A 16,273-nucleotide genomic window follows, 5' to 3' on the forward strand; every position below is an offset into this window, starting at 1 on the left:
GTCCATTTGAGCAACCTTGACGAATTTAGTTTACAATTTATAGAAACGTTAAAAGGCGACGGGCTACATTTAGCTGCATAAATCATTTTCTGCAAATTTTGTAAACATGTATTAAAATATTCACAATAATGAAGGTATTTTGACTTATTTATTTATCTTACAGACACCACAATACTTCGAATAGGTAAGTTAGAGAGTAAAGATGAAGGCGAAATAAATCAAATAAATCGTGATGATTTTCTTTATTAAATTTTCCTTCGATGAACTCAAATTGTATAAGCTTATTTTCAAGGTTAGAATTAAATTTTGTTTGCTTTGAAGTTTGATGTTTCGATTTTTTTTTATTACTAAACGCAACATTCCTTTTCAAAACTTTGCTTACTATAATTTTGCAGATTGCCTTTGACAAATTAAGAGTACTGCTAACTGCTAACAAGGTCCTACCTAAAAAAAGCTAGGTATGTGATACATGTAGTGCCATACTATTTAATATGCTGCCTTTCGTATTCGCCGAGGAGGACAATTTCGACCTCCTTGTTTGTTTACAAAAGTATCAAAAGGATGGTCCACAATAGAGTGATTCACATAACATGAATAGGGGATTAAAAACTGTGAAGTAGGACCATGTGCTTCTTTTGTCCAATTTGGCATCAAGATTTCGAATGGAAACAGTTCAGACCCAGAACACGATCATGTAGGTATGCTAGGTGAATTTAAATTTGTCATCAAACTGCATTATTTTATATATCAAATTAAAGCCCTTGAGTAAACAAAGCCAAAACTGAAAACCATTTTTTCATAGCACTTTCCGTAGCAAAGTTACATCTTGTCAAAGATTGACTTTCATCAAAAAGTTTCAGCTAGCAAAATTCCCCAAAACGGCATTTCGGGGTGTTTCTAGATCTTAGTCTCATTATGATAGCAGCTTTTTTTAATGGAAAGGCTAGCCAACTCCCTCTGTACTTCCATGTGCGGGTGACTTATCACCATAAAAATCATATATTTGGGTCAAGTGAAGTATAGAAAACATATTTATGTAGGTTTCTTTCTTCGGGCACTTGTTTTAAATTTCTATGTAAAAATGCATTGACATTGTCGGCGAATTTGACTGACTAGCAAATGTGTTAACTAAGGTTTGCCTGGGTTACCTAGATCATGTCAGAAATTAATATTTTGTTCTGGGTCTGATTATTCGGACTAGGTATGTGATCATTCTTACCTCAGCCTGGAGGCTGAGCATGCGTAATATTCAGCCTCTCTCTGCATAGGGGAATCGCGCACCCGTCGCCATTTTGGAAATTCATTACCGGTAGTAAATTTTACGGCGATACTTTTGAAAAAAAATTTGGGGGGAATTAGATCGAGTTAGAAACAGTTCCTAAGCTTACAAGGTCAAGTCAAAAGGTTAAACTTCATCATAAACCGGAAGAGGTCAGATGATTCGCACATGTTCGCAGCTAATTTTGGCGACTTTCTAGTGGGTTTGAAAGTGGCAATTTCGATCTAATTTTTGTGTGGAAATTACTCTCCAAATATCTAAATAATGGAGTTGAGGGGTGAGTTAAATTGAGCACGCAGTGAATATTAATTTAAAGGTAGTTCCAGGGGGTAGTTTTTGTACATATAAACATGTTTGGTTTGAACTTTGATAAGATTGGATGGCTGCCTTGCGCAAAAAGTGAGTGAACTGGGAACTTGGTCCAGTACGAATTTGGCGAATTTTGCCAATGAGTGAACATGTTTATGGGCATGGTTTGCGTATTCATATTCAAATTTGGACATTTCCTATTCCTATTCCATCATGCATAGCACTAGCAGATTTTTGCTACATGATGCTGATGCCTTATGCATGGGAAATTGATAATTTAGGGATTCAATCATGTTTCATCGTTGTTCATCACCGTTTAACAACGATGCGGCAGCGTCGTCTGCGTGGTTTACTTGGCGAGGGCAGCTTTAGCTGCCCGAGCTTAAGTAAACCACGCAGACGCTACCGGACGCGAAGTTGTTAAACGGTGATGAATATGAAACATGATTGAATCCTTTCAACAACGTAAAAGAAGCTAAAGATCGTATAATTCACATGATTATTTTATGAGGAATGTGAGTTAATCATTGCCCCTCAGCCGTACAAAAACTTCGATGACTTCTCTGTTGATATCGGCAATAAAACTACAGAATAAAACTGCATGTTTAGCCGCTGCCTGAAAAAATATTGAATTCAACTTGTAAAGCTTGAATACGCACACATGTTCCAGGCATGACGAATTTTACGCGCTCTAGCGTAACGCGTAGTCTCGCTCGCGTTCGCGTATCCGCTACAGTAAAAGTGTGGATTCATCATGGATTAACAACGGTTGGCTCCTCTACAAAGGTATAGGAAGAGTTGTTGAATATGGGATAAACTTTGGTTCTAAATAATTGAATAATTGCAATGATAATTAATATTATAATCCCATAGATTCTTTAAAATATTTTTTTGTTAATGTTTTGCATTTGGTCAAGTGTGATATGGTAAGACTATAATTGCTAGTCGTTACAATATTCTATCCTCTTCCAGATTTAACTTGTTGCTACAGAGCTATTCTTTGTCCAATTCCATAAAGTTTGGGCTCATTATACAGCTTGATTAAATTCTACTTTTCAAATATGTTTCACAATTTGAAATTATCATTTGTTTAATCAGTGAAAAATGTTAAAATGTTAACGAGGATAAACCTGGAGGATAAGCGGTGGAGGATAAGCGGTAGAGGAGTATGTGTAATCTCTATGAGAAATGTTGTGGCAACAAGATATCTTTTTGAATTTTAAATTTAATCATTGCCAAATTCTGTGCTATACATGCAAATCATATCTCAAATCAAAGCTTGTTCATTCATTATTCATATTCAACTAATGATTTGATATTTTTCATGGTTACAAGTACTCACTGAGAAAACTATACATTTTATTGAAGCTCATGTAACAAATTAGATTTCCTTTGAGGCATTTAATATCAGTAGCAAATGCAATAAATTATCAATCTACTAGTAAAATAAAGGTTTTTTCATAATATCACCCTATATATTTTCTTACGCACCCTGTATACAATCTTGGATATTACATAGTTGGATTCCTTGGAACATAAGCTTTCCAAAAATGTACAGCTTTGTTGGTGAGATGTATAGTTTTAGATATATGCATAAATTTTTTAGTGAAAAGGAGGACAACTGATCAAAATTGGTACTTGTAACACAAATGTGCCCCACCATATATCACATGACCATTCAGATTCTGGGGTAGGAGAGGGTAGTGGCATAGTGCGAGTTGTCCTATTGGGGGAATCGCACCGACCATGACTGGGGTGGGGCGCATTGGGTATGAGGGGGGACACAGGCCATTTTTTGGCCCTTTTCCTATTTGATTTTCTAAATTTTTAAATTGATGGGGGGGCACATACTCCTATGATGCTACACCAGGGGGAGTTAACTTGAGCAGGAGTGACCCCATTCTGATGATCATGGTTTCTGCTTTATACCTGACACATCTTTTGTTTATCAAATTCTCAATTGATACATAGGAAAAAAAAGGTATTTTCATCACATTTCACAGCAGTCATGATTTATGAACTTTTTTTTTTTTTTTACTGACTACAGTACTTACTCAGAAAAAACACTTTAAATGGAATAATGAAGACAAGAAGATCATCGTATAGATTGCCTCCTCCACCTCCCAAGAAAAGAAAGAAGAAAGGAAGTCCTGGTACGGCTAAAGTAAAACTAAAGTGCAATTTGAGCAGAGAGGAACCAATACCAAAAAGAAAAGCTACAAGCCAAGGACCCAATCCAAGTAGAAATTTTGTTGTGCAAGATATATCAGTAAAACATTGTAGAACTACGAGGAGAAATTCTCCGACTTGTGAGGCAGAATTTCCGTTTCAGAATCTTCCAACCGAATGCAAAGTCAAAGTGTTTTCATTTCTCAGTGATATTGAAAAATGTCACTGTGCTCGTGTGTGCAAAGTCTGGGCTCAGATAATGAGGACGCCTCGTCTGTGGGTCAATGCCGACTTTAAGAAACTGTTTCTTACAGTGGAAAAGAATGGTGTAGAAACTATCGCAAGACCATCAGCAGTCGAGTATCTACGAATGAAAATCAAGACCAGGAACTATGCCTTTCATTTGGTGTCAAGAAAGGCATTTCTGAAGAGTCTGACATTTTCTTTTGATCTTCAGGAAGGAGAAGAAATTTGGCTCAAATTGTTAATTCATTGTCTTCATGAGACAAACTCGAGAGAGTTAAGCAGAGTTGTTTTCAATTGGGTTCATACGCCTCACCCGTACATGTTTTCAGACTCGGCGTCACATTCAAAATCATCTCGCATATTGTGTTTCCATAAGTTTCTAAAAGCACTTCACCATGCCTGTCCAAACGTGGCATCCTTTGCCATGCCATTTGACTGGTCCCCGTTGTCACTCCATCTCCTCAGTTTGTTTGAGAATGTGAAATCTTTGGAGCTCTATAAATACTGGGTATTCCGTGGCGTTTCGCAGTCTGCGATCAACAAACTTCTTGATCAGTTTCCAAAATTGGAGAGACTGAAAATGGAAGTTGCAGTGCAAGTTAGAGAGTCGGCATGCTACCCACAGTACACAGTTAGTCACAAATCATTAAAAGAGCTAGATATCAGAGAAAGCAATGGATTCTTTTTGTGGAGTGTCACGCTTCCTCAACTACGCACCTTTCAGGTCAGTAGAGGGTGCTGGTCTGGTCCTATGATTGACAGGGATCATTTGAAAATACCCTGCTTGTATACAGTACTTCATGATGGAGCGCCAAATCTTCAGAGGTACAACGAATGCAAACTGGATGGTGATTGGAGGGTGATTTGTAGTGAAGAGTTGGAACAAGCTTTAAAAGCAAGCTGCTTCTGCAAGAAACACAAAAGAGGCGCACTCATCTATTAGGGGGTCTAGGACCTAGATCACACAAGGAAAATTGCTTCATTCGATGAAAATTTGATCAAGATTTAAAAAATAAGCTTTTCTTAAATTAAATCAATCTTCATGTACTGATGAAAATCAAATTTCGCTTAAGATTTGATGAAGCAATTCTGAAATAGAGTGAAGCAATTTTGCAGTGAGCATACCTCATTTGGCGAAGAGAAATACTGCATGTGTTTCCATTTACAGTACTTCGTCGCAAGGCAACTGCATGCTTAATTTGAGTACACTTAATTCATAGTTACGCAGTACACTAAGTGTAAACAGGCATATTTGTGTAACTGAAACTGAAAAAAGGGGTCAATGGGTAGGGGGTCATCAGGTATATTTGACTTCAATAAAGGGGGTCTATTGACAGGCACATACCCATTACTGAGTCCAGCAGGGCCTGGGGTATACGTAGATGTCAATAGCATTTGCATGTGACCTCCTTTTCAAGACTTCATGACTAATCTTGCACCCAATGACCCCTGCTTAATTTCGGTATCTGTATCTTTGAAAAAGATGGCTATATGGAAAAGTTGAGTGCATTTGCTCAGCGATTGTCATGCACGCCACTTAACCATGGGAAATCATGGCTGAATTCCCTCGCTGTTGTTCTATCTACCTGCACGCTGCTCATGTGTTGATAAAATTTACACGAACATGCCCGGAATTAGCATGTTAAAAATATCTTTATCAATAAAAATCTCACTTCAAAAATTTCTGATGATGAGAACAGGGTGTCTTTTTAACTTTAAAACTTATTATTTTGCTCAAAATTCTGTGCCGTCAATAGAAAATGTGCTAACTTTTCACCTTTTTCGGGGGCTACTTGCGTTAAATGTAACAGCTAATTAAAATGACGGAACTTTTTTCTAAGAACACGGCTGGTTTATTGACCTAAGGATTCTTGTGATATAAAACTTGTTTTGATTGGATAAGGGGAACAGGGTGACATTTTGCCCTAAAATAGGTCGACGAATCAGCCGATAGCTACTATCGAGCATGGCGAACCCGGATGTCTATTGACCGGGGTCATCGATCGTCAATAAACTCCCTATGCATGACGTGCGTGCATGCATGCATGACGATAGGTCATTATTGTGCATGCTCATAGCACAGCTGACTGGTCAAATCTTTTCTGCGCGAAAGTGGGCCTCACTTTTCCATATGGTTATTCTAGTCACTCAGGAAATTATAACAGAATAAAGTGTGTTTGAAGTGGGGAGGCGCTCAAATTTCATAGTGTACGCATGCACGACCAGATTCTTGATACCCCAAACAGGATGATTTGCACTTTTGAGCAAAAAACACACCCCTAAACAAGAATTTAGCGCAGTTTCCCAACAAATTTTACCCACCAATTAGGATTGTATCCGAGTGAAAGGTACCACCTTTACAATTTTTTGATCAAATAGGCCTACACCCTTCCTGACATGTAGATTTTTATAATATGAACAATTTGAATCTGAATCACGTTAAGAGTGTATTCTCATGTATATGCTATAAAGGGGAACAATCTAGTGTCTTACGCTATAATAAGGGGCAACATTTGATGCAATAGAATAAATAATGGTTAGGTGAAAACCAATCAAATTGTGTGTATTCTTGACAAGATGCACCAACTGAATTAGAATGTAAAATTAAATGTTAATGTTACATTGGTCCACATATATGTGACACTTTGCAAGATTTGAAAATCAACAGGTAGGCCTAATGCCATGGATGAAGGAAGTTAGCATTTGAGTCTGTCTTGCTGACTCACTCACTCTAGTGACAAATTTTCACAGGCCCACCTTATTTCAAACACTGAAGGATAAGGTAGATTATCTGATAGAAATATACTATCGATTTTACGTTATCAAACATTCGTTAGAACTTAAACATTACTGAAAATAGAATTGGAAATAGATTAAATAACATAGATATGTTACATCAAATATTCTATGTTGAATACTTTGTAGGGTCCTTGACAGTAATCTTCTTTTGTTGTTGCTGATAACCTGTTGCTCCACAAGAAAAAAAGATGTGGCATCACACCATGAAATATTGGCATCTCATTCATCAACAGTGATGTTACGCACGCCTTTTAGGCGCTAATTGGGCTACTTGGCGATCACTTGCCGCTACCCAAAAAAGCATGCCGCTACTTGTCTAAAATTGGGCTACTTTTGCCAGTCTCAGGCCGCGGCAGTAATTTGATGTATTTTCGTTTCAATTTAGCCGATTTATAAAGGTTTTAAGTGTTTGAAGCTCTAAATTGAAATTACAATGGGTTTTGTGACCATTTATTGAACGGCCAGTAACTTCCCAGTAAGTACCGGAAGTTTATAGTCAAGTGCTTTTGGGTGTTTTGTGTTCTAAATTCGGGTGTTCTAAATTCGGGTAAATCCACCCAAATATCCGGTATTGGGCGCTTTTTTGGAAGCTTAAAAAATTGGGCTACTTGAGAATCCTTTACCGCGGCCTGGCGAGTCAATGCGCCGCGCCTTGACGCTGAAAAGTTTTGGCAACACTGTTCATCAAACAAACCACATAACCTGATGTTATCTCGTGTGTCCATCCTGGTATGACCCCGTTATCTTAATACTATTTACAGAGTGTCCGTCCGTCCGCGCGCTATCGCGTTCGCGTCCGCGCGATTCGCGTTCTCGCGGTGCACTATCGCGTGCTCGCGGTGCGCTATCGCGGAGTATCAACAGGAGTGTGCGCGGAGTACAGCGCGTGCATCGGAAAGCATTACAGTGTAACTAACAGGTGCATCTCATCGGACCAATAGGCCTATTTTCAACACATATTTCAATACCGAACACATACGTGCAAATAGGCCTATTTCAGCAGAACACGACTATTTCCGGGGTCCTCCAGAATGGTTAACATAAAAATAATCAGTTAGGGTAAGGCATATAACCGTGTTTGCTTGCACGTTTCTCCCGATTGATTTCATTACTTTAGTAACGGCCTATATCCACGTCAAGATACTAATGTCCTCCGAAGTGGTAGCAGGGCAGGGCTTGGAAGCAGGGGTAGCGCTAGAACAAAACATTCCAGAGTCCGCAGGGACCCCCGAACTTGCAGAAAATTAAAAAGTAGAGGGTCCGAAGTAGAGTTTGGTGAGTCCGAGTTGCACAAATGTAGCATAAATAGTATGTCTGCGTTAGCGCTAGATTGAAAAACTGGGGGTCTGCAGGGACCCCTGAACTCACAGAAAATATAAAAACAGGGGGTCCGAACTCTATTTTGGTGGGTCCGGGACCCCAAAATGCAGCCTAGCGCTACCCCTGCTTGGAAGAGGCGAATGATGGGTTTCCAGATTATGGGTAGGCCTATCGAACTACCGACTGAAGATAGCATCACAGATACCAAACAAACAGAGTTGATTAAGTTGTGTCCAGTTGGGTCATTAAGAGACAAATTTCATAGTAGTATAAAAGGTCAGGGCAGGTATATGGGTAAGGGGGGAGGTAATTAGAAATAGGCCTATCACGAGAACCGCCCGACCCGAGAACCGCGAAATATAGTTTTCACTATTAACAGGGTACACATGTCATCAAGTGCAATGGGACCTTGCTTAGCAAGCATTGCAACCCAGCAAACACAAAATGCTTTAAACAGGTTATATATTGGGTTTTTGGTCTTGGTAAAAACATAACATTAATTGTCAGGTTATATAAATGTCATGAAAATGTTTTAAAACATTTTGTATGAAAACACACTACAGCAATATTTTTTGAAAGTTTTCAAAATGTTATTGTAAAATAATTTTGGCAAACATTTTTTTGCCAAATATTTTGTCAACAATTAAATAACACTATGTTAGAAATTTGCAGTAAGTTACCAAAAAATGTTTTTGAATGTTATGAAAATGTTTTATACCCTTTATATAACCCGACATTTAAACGATTTATGGCAACCTTTTGTAACCTTTTGCAAATATTGTCCAAAACGTTTTGTGTTTGCTGGGTAATAATAACTAAATACAAAGTATGTAAATCTGGGACTGTTTTCTTTTTCTTATAGAGAGAGATTTGAATAAACAAACTGGAAATGATGTGCCTTTAATATACAATGTACTGCGGTCAAAATCTGCTCACTTAAAATAAAATTAATTTCTTTAAAACACTAAAACTAAATGTGATGCGATCAAGCAAAATGAGTGTGAAGTCGACTTATAAAAAAAGAGAGCTTTTCAAAAGTGACAAAAAGTTACATTGACTTCCCTCAAAGCTCGCAGATATCTGAACGCATCGAAGTGAGCGTTCGTCTGTCATGCTGCAATGAGCCTGTAAGGAAACTCAAATGTGTATTGCTAGAGAATAAAGTCTCATTGTGCCAAATAAGGTATCAAAATATGCAGAACAAAATAATTCTCCATTTATCGACCACTTTATTTTGTAATTTATTTTGAGTGTCTTTAAGAAATTGCTTTGTTGTATGTGTATGGATACTTTTTGAGCGCAGTATATATTATACACGTATATGTGACGTGTCATGTCAAAAGTCCCTTGAGACACTTTTGGGCAGGATTGTAAATGGAGAAATAGCCAAAAATCTGCCCGGGGGTGATTTTTCACAATTTAGGTTTGTTGCGAATTTGTGATGTTATTAATGTTTAAAATATCGTCTGATAGTTTCATAACGGAATGTAACTGGCATCTTGTATTTTTTGAGACATTTTTCAAGGTAATTCCTACTCTCAACATTGCCAACAATATTTTTAAAGGCTGATATCTCAATTTCCAATTTTATAATACCATAACTTACAACCTCAATATCTTCGTTTAGGAATGTCCGATTTCATTGGGGAAAACAGCATTGTGGAGCAAAATATCTCTATATTTGAAATATGTAAAATCCTCAAAATTGATAACCTGCCCTTAAGTGTCTCCTTTTGACACGTCACATATGCAGATAGAAAAAGAAAAGCAATTTTTTTTAACATGGAGTGAAAGTACTGTGGTAGAAAAATTAATAAAATATTATATTTTTAATGTTATTGGTTGTGGATGTGGAACTCATAGTATTTGTCATTGTGTTAAACACAAAAGCATGAAAAAGAGGGGCATTTGCAGCTGCAACTTTCACAACTTAGCTCTGTATCGACATCATGGAAAAGCAGGTTTGTGCTGGGTTACACCACTTTCAGGGACACAAACAACAGAAAGGATCATCTCTGAACTACAAGACTAGACATCCGAAATAGCCACTTGACAAGCAACCAAAGTTCATTGACTGGCGCTGTTCAGTACAATCAGAATGTCACCAAAGATATTGGAAAGTATCGTGAAATAACTGTGATGGCATCCACAAGTCGGATATAAATCTTGTAAGAAATAGACCATTGTAAGCATCTGTAGAGGAGTTGCTTGCCATTGTTTTTGAGAAGTCCAACATTACTTAAAACTATGAGTTTGATTTGTCAAAATCAATTGAAGAAACTTTCTTGCTGACAGTTTCGTCAGTGAACCACAGACTTTTTCGAAGCTTGTTATTGTTGTTGTTGTGATGATCCAACAGCTGATGACTGGTGGGAAATTATGTCACTTCCCGCCAATCATCAGCTGTTGGATCATCACATGCAACAATAAGCTTCGAAAAAGTTTCACTGATGAAACTGTCAGCAAGAAGGTAAGTTTCTTCAATTGGCTTTGACAAATCAAAAACTCTTGTTTAAAGGTCCGTAACCCGATCGACAGCATCATCCCCCCGATTTTTCTCATTGTTGATGAGTTTTGGTATCATTTAATAGATTATATTTTTCTCATTACCATCCTGAAATATGACGATCCAATTTGATGTATTTTCGGAGAAATCAAGAAACAAACAGGCTATACTGGTAACCACCTTCGACATTCTGGGTAGGAAAAAATGATTCCGTGATTAGGAGCCGTTTTACTCCCATGCCAATTCGCACAAACGGAAATAGTCCGAAATAATGAGGCGCTATAATGATAAACGCTTAAAACAAAAATAAAGAAATACATAAGGGATGAAATAAATACAAAACAAGACCTTATCTTGTTAAGGTATGATACGAGGAATATGAAAAAAAAATATGAGAAAAAATGTCCCCCACTATAAAATTAATTAATTAATTAATTAAAAATATTATAAAAAAACCCCATTTTTTCATTAAAACAAATCCTAAAATAAAAGATAAGTGTAAAATGTGCGTGATGATAATATACAAAATTAAAAGGAAATGTATCAGGGTCAAATTAAAATAAAAAGAATGAGATATTTTGTCACAAGAATGATGAGCGTAGTGGTATGGCGAAGCACTCGCAGGAGTGTTGTTTCTGGATGCCGGACCACAATGCAAAAACATGCGTACCAACGTATTGGCTTACAAATTGTGCTAATTATTCACTTTTACGCTGAAAATGTGCTCGTTTTCTCACATAGATGCATCAAGGGGACAATATTTGAAATTGTATGTAAGTTTGAAGACAATCCATATCCTAAACTGATAGGGTTACCCCCCTTTAATTTGTATAATTACCAAACATAATTACCAACATTATTTGTCATGTACAATGTAATTATTAGTGCTGTGGTCGACATGCCTTATGTCGACATTAATGTCGACGCCGCACGTATCCCGACATCAAAAAAAATTCTAAAAAAAAACCCAATTTTTTTTTTTTTTTTAATTTTCAAAAAATATTTTTGGCCAGAAAAGCAAGTTATAGGCCCAAAATTACTTGTTATTCAAGGTTGAAACCAGAGAAATACTGCTACTAAAAAAATGCCAAATTTGTTTTACAAAGTTGGATAAATTTGTATATTTTGATTACCTTTGCTTCTATTGAACAGTCAGGGACACATTGAATTAGTATGCATTGCTAGCTGTTCAATAGAAGCAAAAGTAATTAAAATATACAACTGTATCCAACTTTGTAAAAAAAATTGGCATTTTTTTTGTTTTTTGATTAGCAGCATTTCTCTGGTTTCCAACCTTGAATAACAAGTCATTTTGGGCCTATAACTTGCTTTTCTGGCCAAAAATATTTGTTGAAAATTAAAAAAATATTTTTTTTTTTTTTTTTAAAGATTTTTTTTTTATGTCGATATACTGTCGACGTCGGTATACTGAATTATATCGACATGTCGACATTAAAAAACGGTGCCGACCACAGCACTAGTAATTATGTTTTTGTAATTTATAATTATTGTCCATTACATGTACCTCCTTGAATACCTGAAAGGAAGAATTCATTTGAAAGCTTTTTCATTTTTTTTGTTACTTTTCAAATCACGTCTAGTGGGAATTTCTACCTTTTACAATTTGTAAATAGTGTGTTTGTGTATATAGATTACAATAAATGTAGTATTTTGTACCATACCAAAAAAATTGTTTCATATTTTGCTTTATTTGATTTGATTGATAAATAGGGACCTTCATAATGTAAACTATCCAGATTAAATTCTTTAAACCAAAGGCTTGATAGTAATGTGGTTTTAGTTCCACTTATGTATTAGAAATGATGGGGAAGTGAGCACTCTCCCTCACACATACACCCTGGTCTGAGCCCCAGGTTGTAAGCAGAGAGAACATTTGAATACCAGATTAATGTCATCAAGCCTTGTTGCTTTCGGAACACTCTTGGACAACTTGAATTATTCCAACTTTGGCCTTCTGACCAGGAAATGTGTACATGTACCGATCTGGAAGGTTGGGTCAAGTTTTATAAACCACCTTTATAAGTGCAATTTTCACTGAACTAAGTGGCCATCTTTAATGTAAATTCTAAGTGGACATCTTTTATGTAAATTTTAATATGGAAATAGAACATGAATGAAGGATTGCAAACCATTCACAATTTGCTTATCACTATTGAAGAGAAAATTCATGTTTTCCATACAGTTTTGGCAATCCAGTCTGTTGCCTTTCTCAATGGTGTATGCCAATTGATCCTTTGGTGGATAGTATGACGTCATCGGAAGATGGTGACGCCCTCTGGATCAATTGGTCATAGACGAGTCAATTGAAATGAAATCCTCAATTGCAGAACACACCAGTAAAGAGAACCATCTTATAAACTGGGAAAATTAAAAAATTCTAGCTATGGACAAAACAGGAAACACCAGATGGATAAGGGAGTCTATCTGGATCCGGAGTAAATCAAAACCAAGTATGAAGGAGAGATTAATGAACGGTGACGAGTGGGGCCTTCCAACTCGGTCACGTCTATAACTAATTGATCCAAAGAGCATCATCTTCCAAAGACATCATACCATCCAACAAAGGATCAATTAGCATGCACCACTGAGAAAGGCAACAGATTGGATTGCCAAAACTGTACAAGTTTTTTCTTGGAATTATACTACGAAAACTTTAGCAAATTAGACTCAGTTTTTGCTTAACTGTTAAACCTTTGCTTAGGCAAAAAAAAAAAAAGGTTTGTCTCAAAGCTCACGCGTGGTTTGAAAACAAATGCGAAATGCGATTTTATTTTATTATTACCGACTTGGTATTTTATGGTATTTTGAGAAAAAAAAGTTTGATTTTTTCCCAATTTTTCCTGAAATAACTATAAATTTTTTTTTGAATAAAAAAATTTCTGCATTTCTTTTTTTTCAAATCGTGCGATTTTACAAATGCGCGCATAAGCTTTGAGACAACCCTTTTTTTTTACCTTATATTCAAAATTTTAGAACTGTATTGTGCTAAAATAGTGAATCCATCTCTTAGTTTCATAACACTAATAAAATACCATGCAACAAGCAAAATATGGACAAAACAAAACATTTATTTAAAAAGTTCATATTTTACAAGTAAACATTTTCATATTATATTACCATGTTGATTCTAAATTACAAATGTATACATAAAAGAATAAATGAAGTCTATGACAGTAATAATATTAAAGTAAAACTAAAGGTCCTATAATTGCCCTTTGCACTTTCCACCATCTTGCTCCCAAAATGAGGTTCTCCCTGCATTTGAATGTGCAAAGAGTGCATTTTTGTTTTTCACACTTTTCTAGCAATGTGCCAGGGTGTTTGCAAAGTGTACAAGGTAATTATGCATGCGTACGAAAAGCTTAAGCAAACACAGCAGGTTCTTTGGGGGTAATAACTGATTTTGAGATGACCGAGCAAAGATGGTGAATTCTTAACTAACAATCGCAATGCACTGATACTTTATCACAATGTGACCTACACAAGCAAAAATTAGAACAATATAATTTGCCACATAACAGCTGTTCTTATCTTGTCTATTTTGATCATTTCTAATGCGGCCCCATGCACATTCAATTTTTTGATCAATATCAAAGACCCTTGATACAAAAGAGTGGATTCAAAATCTACCATTGTACATGCACAATGGTAGATTTTGTATCCACTCCTGCATTTAGTGTTCGCAATATTGATCAATAACATTGATAGTGTACGGGCCACATAACAATGAAAACAAATCTTGAAACAATTTTTTCAATAGCAAATCAAACATCTTTAAAATCAGCTTATTGCCTTCAGTTTGGTCAATCAGGTCATATCGCATAGACAGTAAGACAACTTGGAGCACTAAATAGGTAACTGCATTAGCTGCCTGGTGCACAAAAGGGTTAACTGCCTTTGTTTAATTAGCAGTCAACCTAGACTAATTCCAATCAGCCGTCTACACTTCGCATGTACTGTGTATGCTTCGTAGTGACGACTGATTATCTTACAGCCAATATCATGACGGACTTCTGAAAACTATTCAATGCGACTTCAGTTGTGCACAGAAGGCGACTGACTAGCGGCGCCAGCGTACCGCACCGCTGTGACAAGATCGCGCTCTGAACTTCTAAAAACAACAAACTCGGTCAAAAGGTCAATTTGGACACAACTGCGCATGCTCTATGCCACAGGAATCCTGTTGCAAAATCCCGTCACTTTTTTTCCATGTAGTTTTCTCAGTCGTCAATCCAGACGGTTGACGACTGAGGGCAGCAGTCTAGCAGTCAACCTATATGTGTACCAAGCAGTCCATGCAGTTGACATTTTTGTGCTCCAAATAGTCAATATTATAGCAGAACTGTACCATAACTTCACACTCACCAGTCAGTTGGCCAATTCTAAAAAGTTACCAGTCTGACTAAGAAACTGTTCTTAAGTTTCAGCTCAGCATTTGGTTTTGGTCAAACATTTCAAATATTCATGTCTGTGAGTGTACATTGTGACATACATTATACAACTACTATTTTGTGTCATAATTATACAGCATTTAGTAAACAATAAGCAAAAATATAATAAAAAGAACAAAAGTTTAATATATAATGTACAAATTAAAAGTAATGGCAACTCATTACTTACAAAAAGGATTACAGAAAAACAATACCCTCCCCATGGTTGCCCCTTCCCCAGTTAGAACAAAACATCACAGAATATCCTATTTGGGACAAAAATGTTTTGCCCTCCCAGACTTCACTTTACCAAGCCCCAAACTCCCCTCCCCCCCCCAAAACTTCAGGTGCCACATCTGATTACCTCATTCATAGCCAGCCTTAACCACCACTTCATGTAAATTGAGATTTTGGCATCTGGTATTATTCTAATAATCGTTGTAACATTTTAAGCCCAAGATATGTTTCCCTTAGATGGCTGGCTGGTATAAACATAATGTCCCGAAATAAAAGAAGTACTGTAAAAATGGAAATTTTTGTGTGATTAATTTTTCTCATTTTGCCAATTTTGAACTGTTTCCCTTGTTTTTAATTTGTGATTCTAAGTTGACTTACATTGACCTATACACAAAAGGAATATATTTTCGGGGTAGCGCGTAGCAGCTTGGAACACAAAAGCATGAAAATAAATGTAGCATAAAAATGTCCACTTTTACAGTACCCTATCCCCCAGAGTACCACTTGTACTGTTCTACTGATACACATTTTTGCTTCTTATATCCAAACCAGCCACTGGAACAATTTAATTTGGAATCAGATTGGTAGGCCTCCATGTAAGTTAGAGAAGTGCACCATATCAAAAATATCAGACTAGCCACTTTTGTTTGCATGCCTTGTACATAAATCATAATGCTATTAATTTCAGATTCACAAATTTAAAAAGCCTGCAAAAATATTTCTGACCCTTCAGGGTTAATGTCTAGCTGTTTAACAAACAGCAAAAATTTTCCCAACAGTAAAATCACACAAAATGTTTTATACCATTAAAATATCATGCTATACAGTAACAATTCCACCACAATTGGCCATGATCAGGAAGAAAAAAATCAAGTCACTGACTTGCCAAAATAAAAAATATTATAGTACAGCAATTCCCAAACTGTGGGTCGCGACCTTTTGGGGGTCGTGGGCTAT

General features: G+C 36.6%; 1 protein-coding gene and 1 long non-coding RNA gene across 2 annotated transcripts; one reads left to right on the forward strand and one right to left on the reverse strand.

Annotated features, from left to right (window-relative positions):
* The first annotated feature begins 95 nt into the window (after positions 1 to 95).
* Positions 96 to 5,288, forward strand: LOC140136098 (uncharacterized). The gene is made up of 2 exons (XM_072157803.1): positions 96 to 184; positions 3,636 to 5,288. Exon 2 carries the CDS (start codon positions 3,669 to 3,671, stop codon positions 4,944 to 4,946), a length of 1,278 nt encoding a protein of 425 aa, XP_072013904.1. The 5' UTR covers positions 96 to 184; positions 3,636 to 3,668; the 3' UTR covers positions 4,947 to 5,288.
* Positions 5,289 to 13,778: 8,490 nt separating this feature from the next.
* Positions 13,779 to 15,397, reverse strand: LOC140136622 (uncharacterized). The gene is made up of 2 exons (XR_011856706.1): positions 14,923 to 15,397; positions 13,779 to 14,566 (listed from the first exon to the last, which is right to left on the reverse strand). It is a non-coding gene; the product is annotated as an uncharacterized lncRNA (long non-coding RNA).
* Positions 15,398 to 16,273: the final 876 nt, after the last annotated feature.

Source organism: Amphiura filiformis, chromosome 16, assembly GCF_039555335.1.
Source record: "Amphiura filiformis chromosome 16, Afil_fr2py, whole genome shotgun sequence".
NCBI classification, from domain to species: Eukaryota; Metazoa; Echinodermata; class Ophiuroidea; order Amphilepidida; family Amphiuridae; genus Amphiura; species Amphiura filiformis.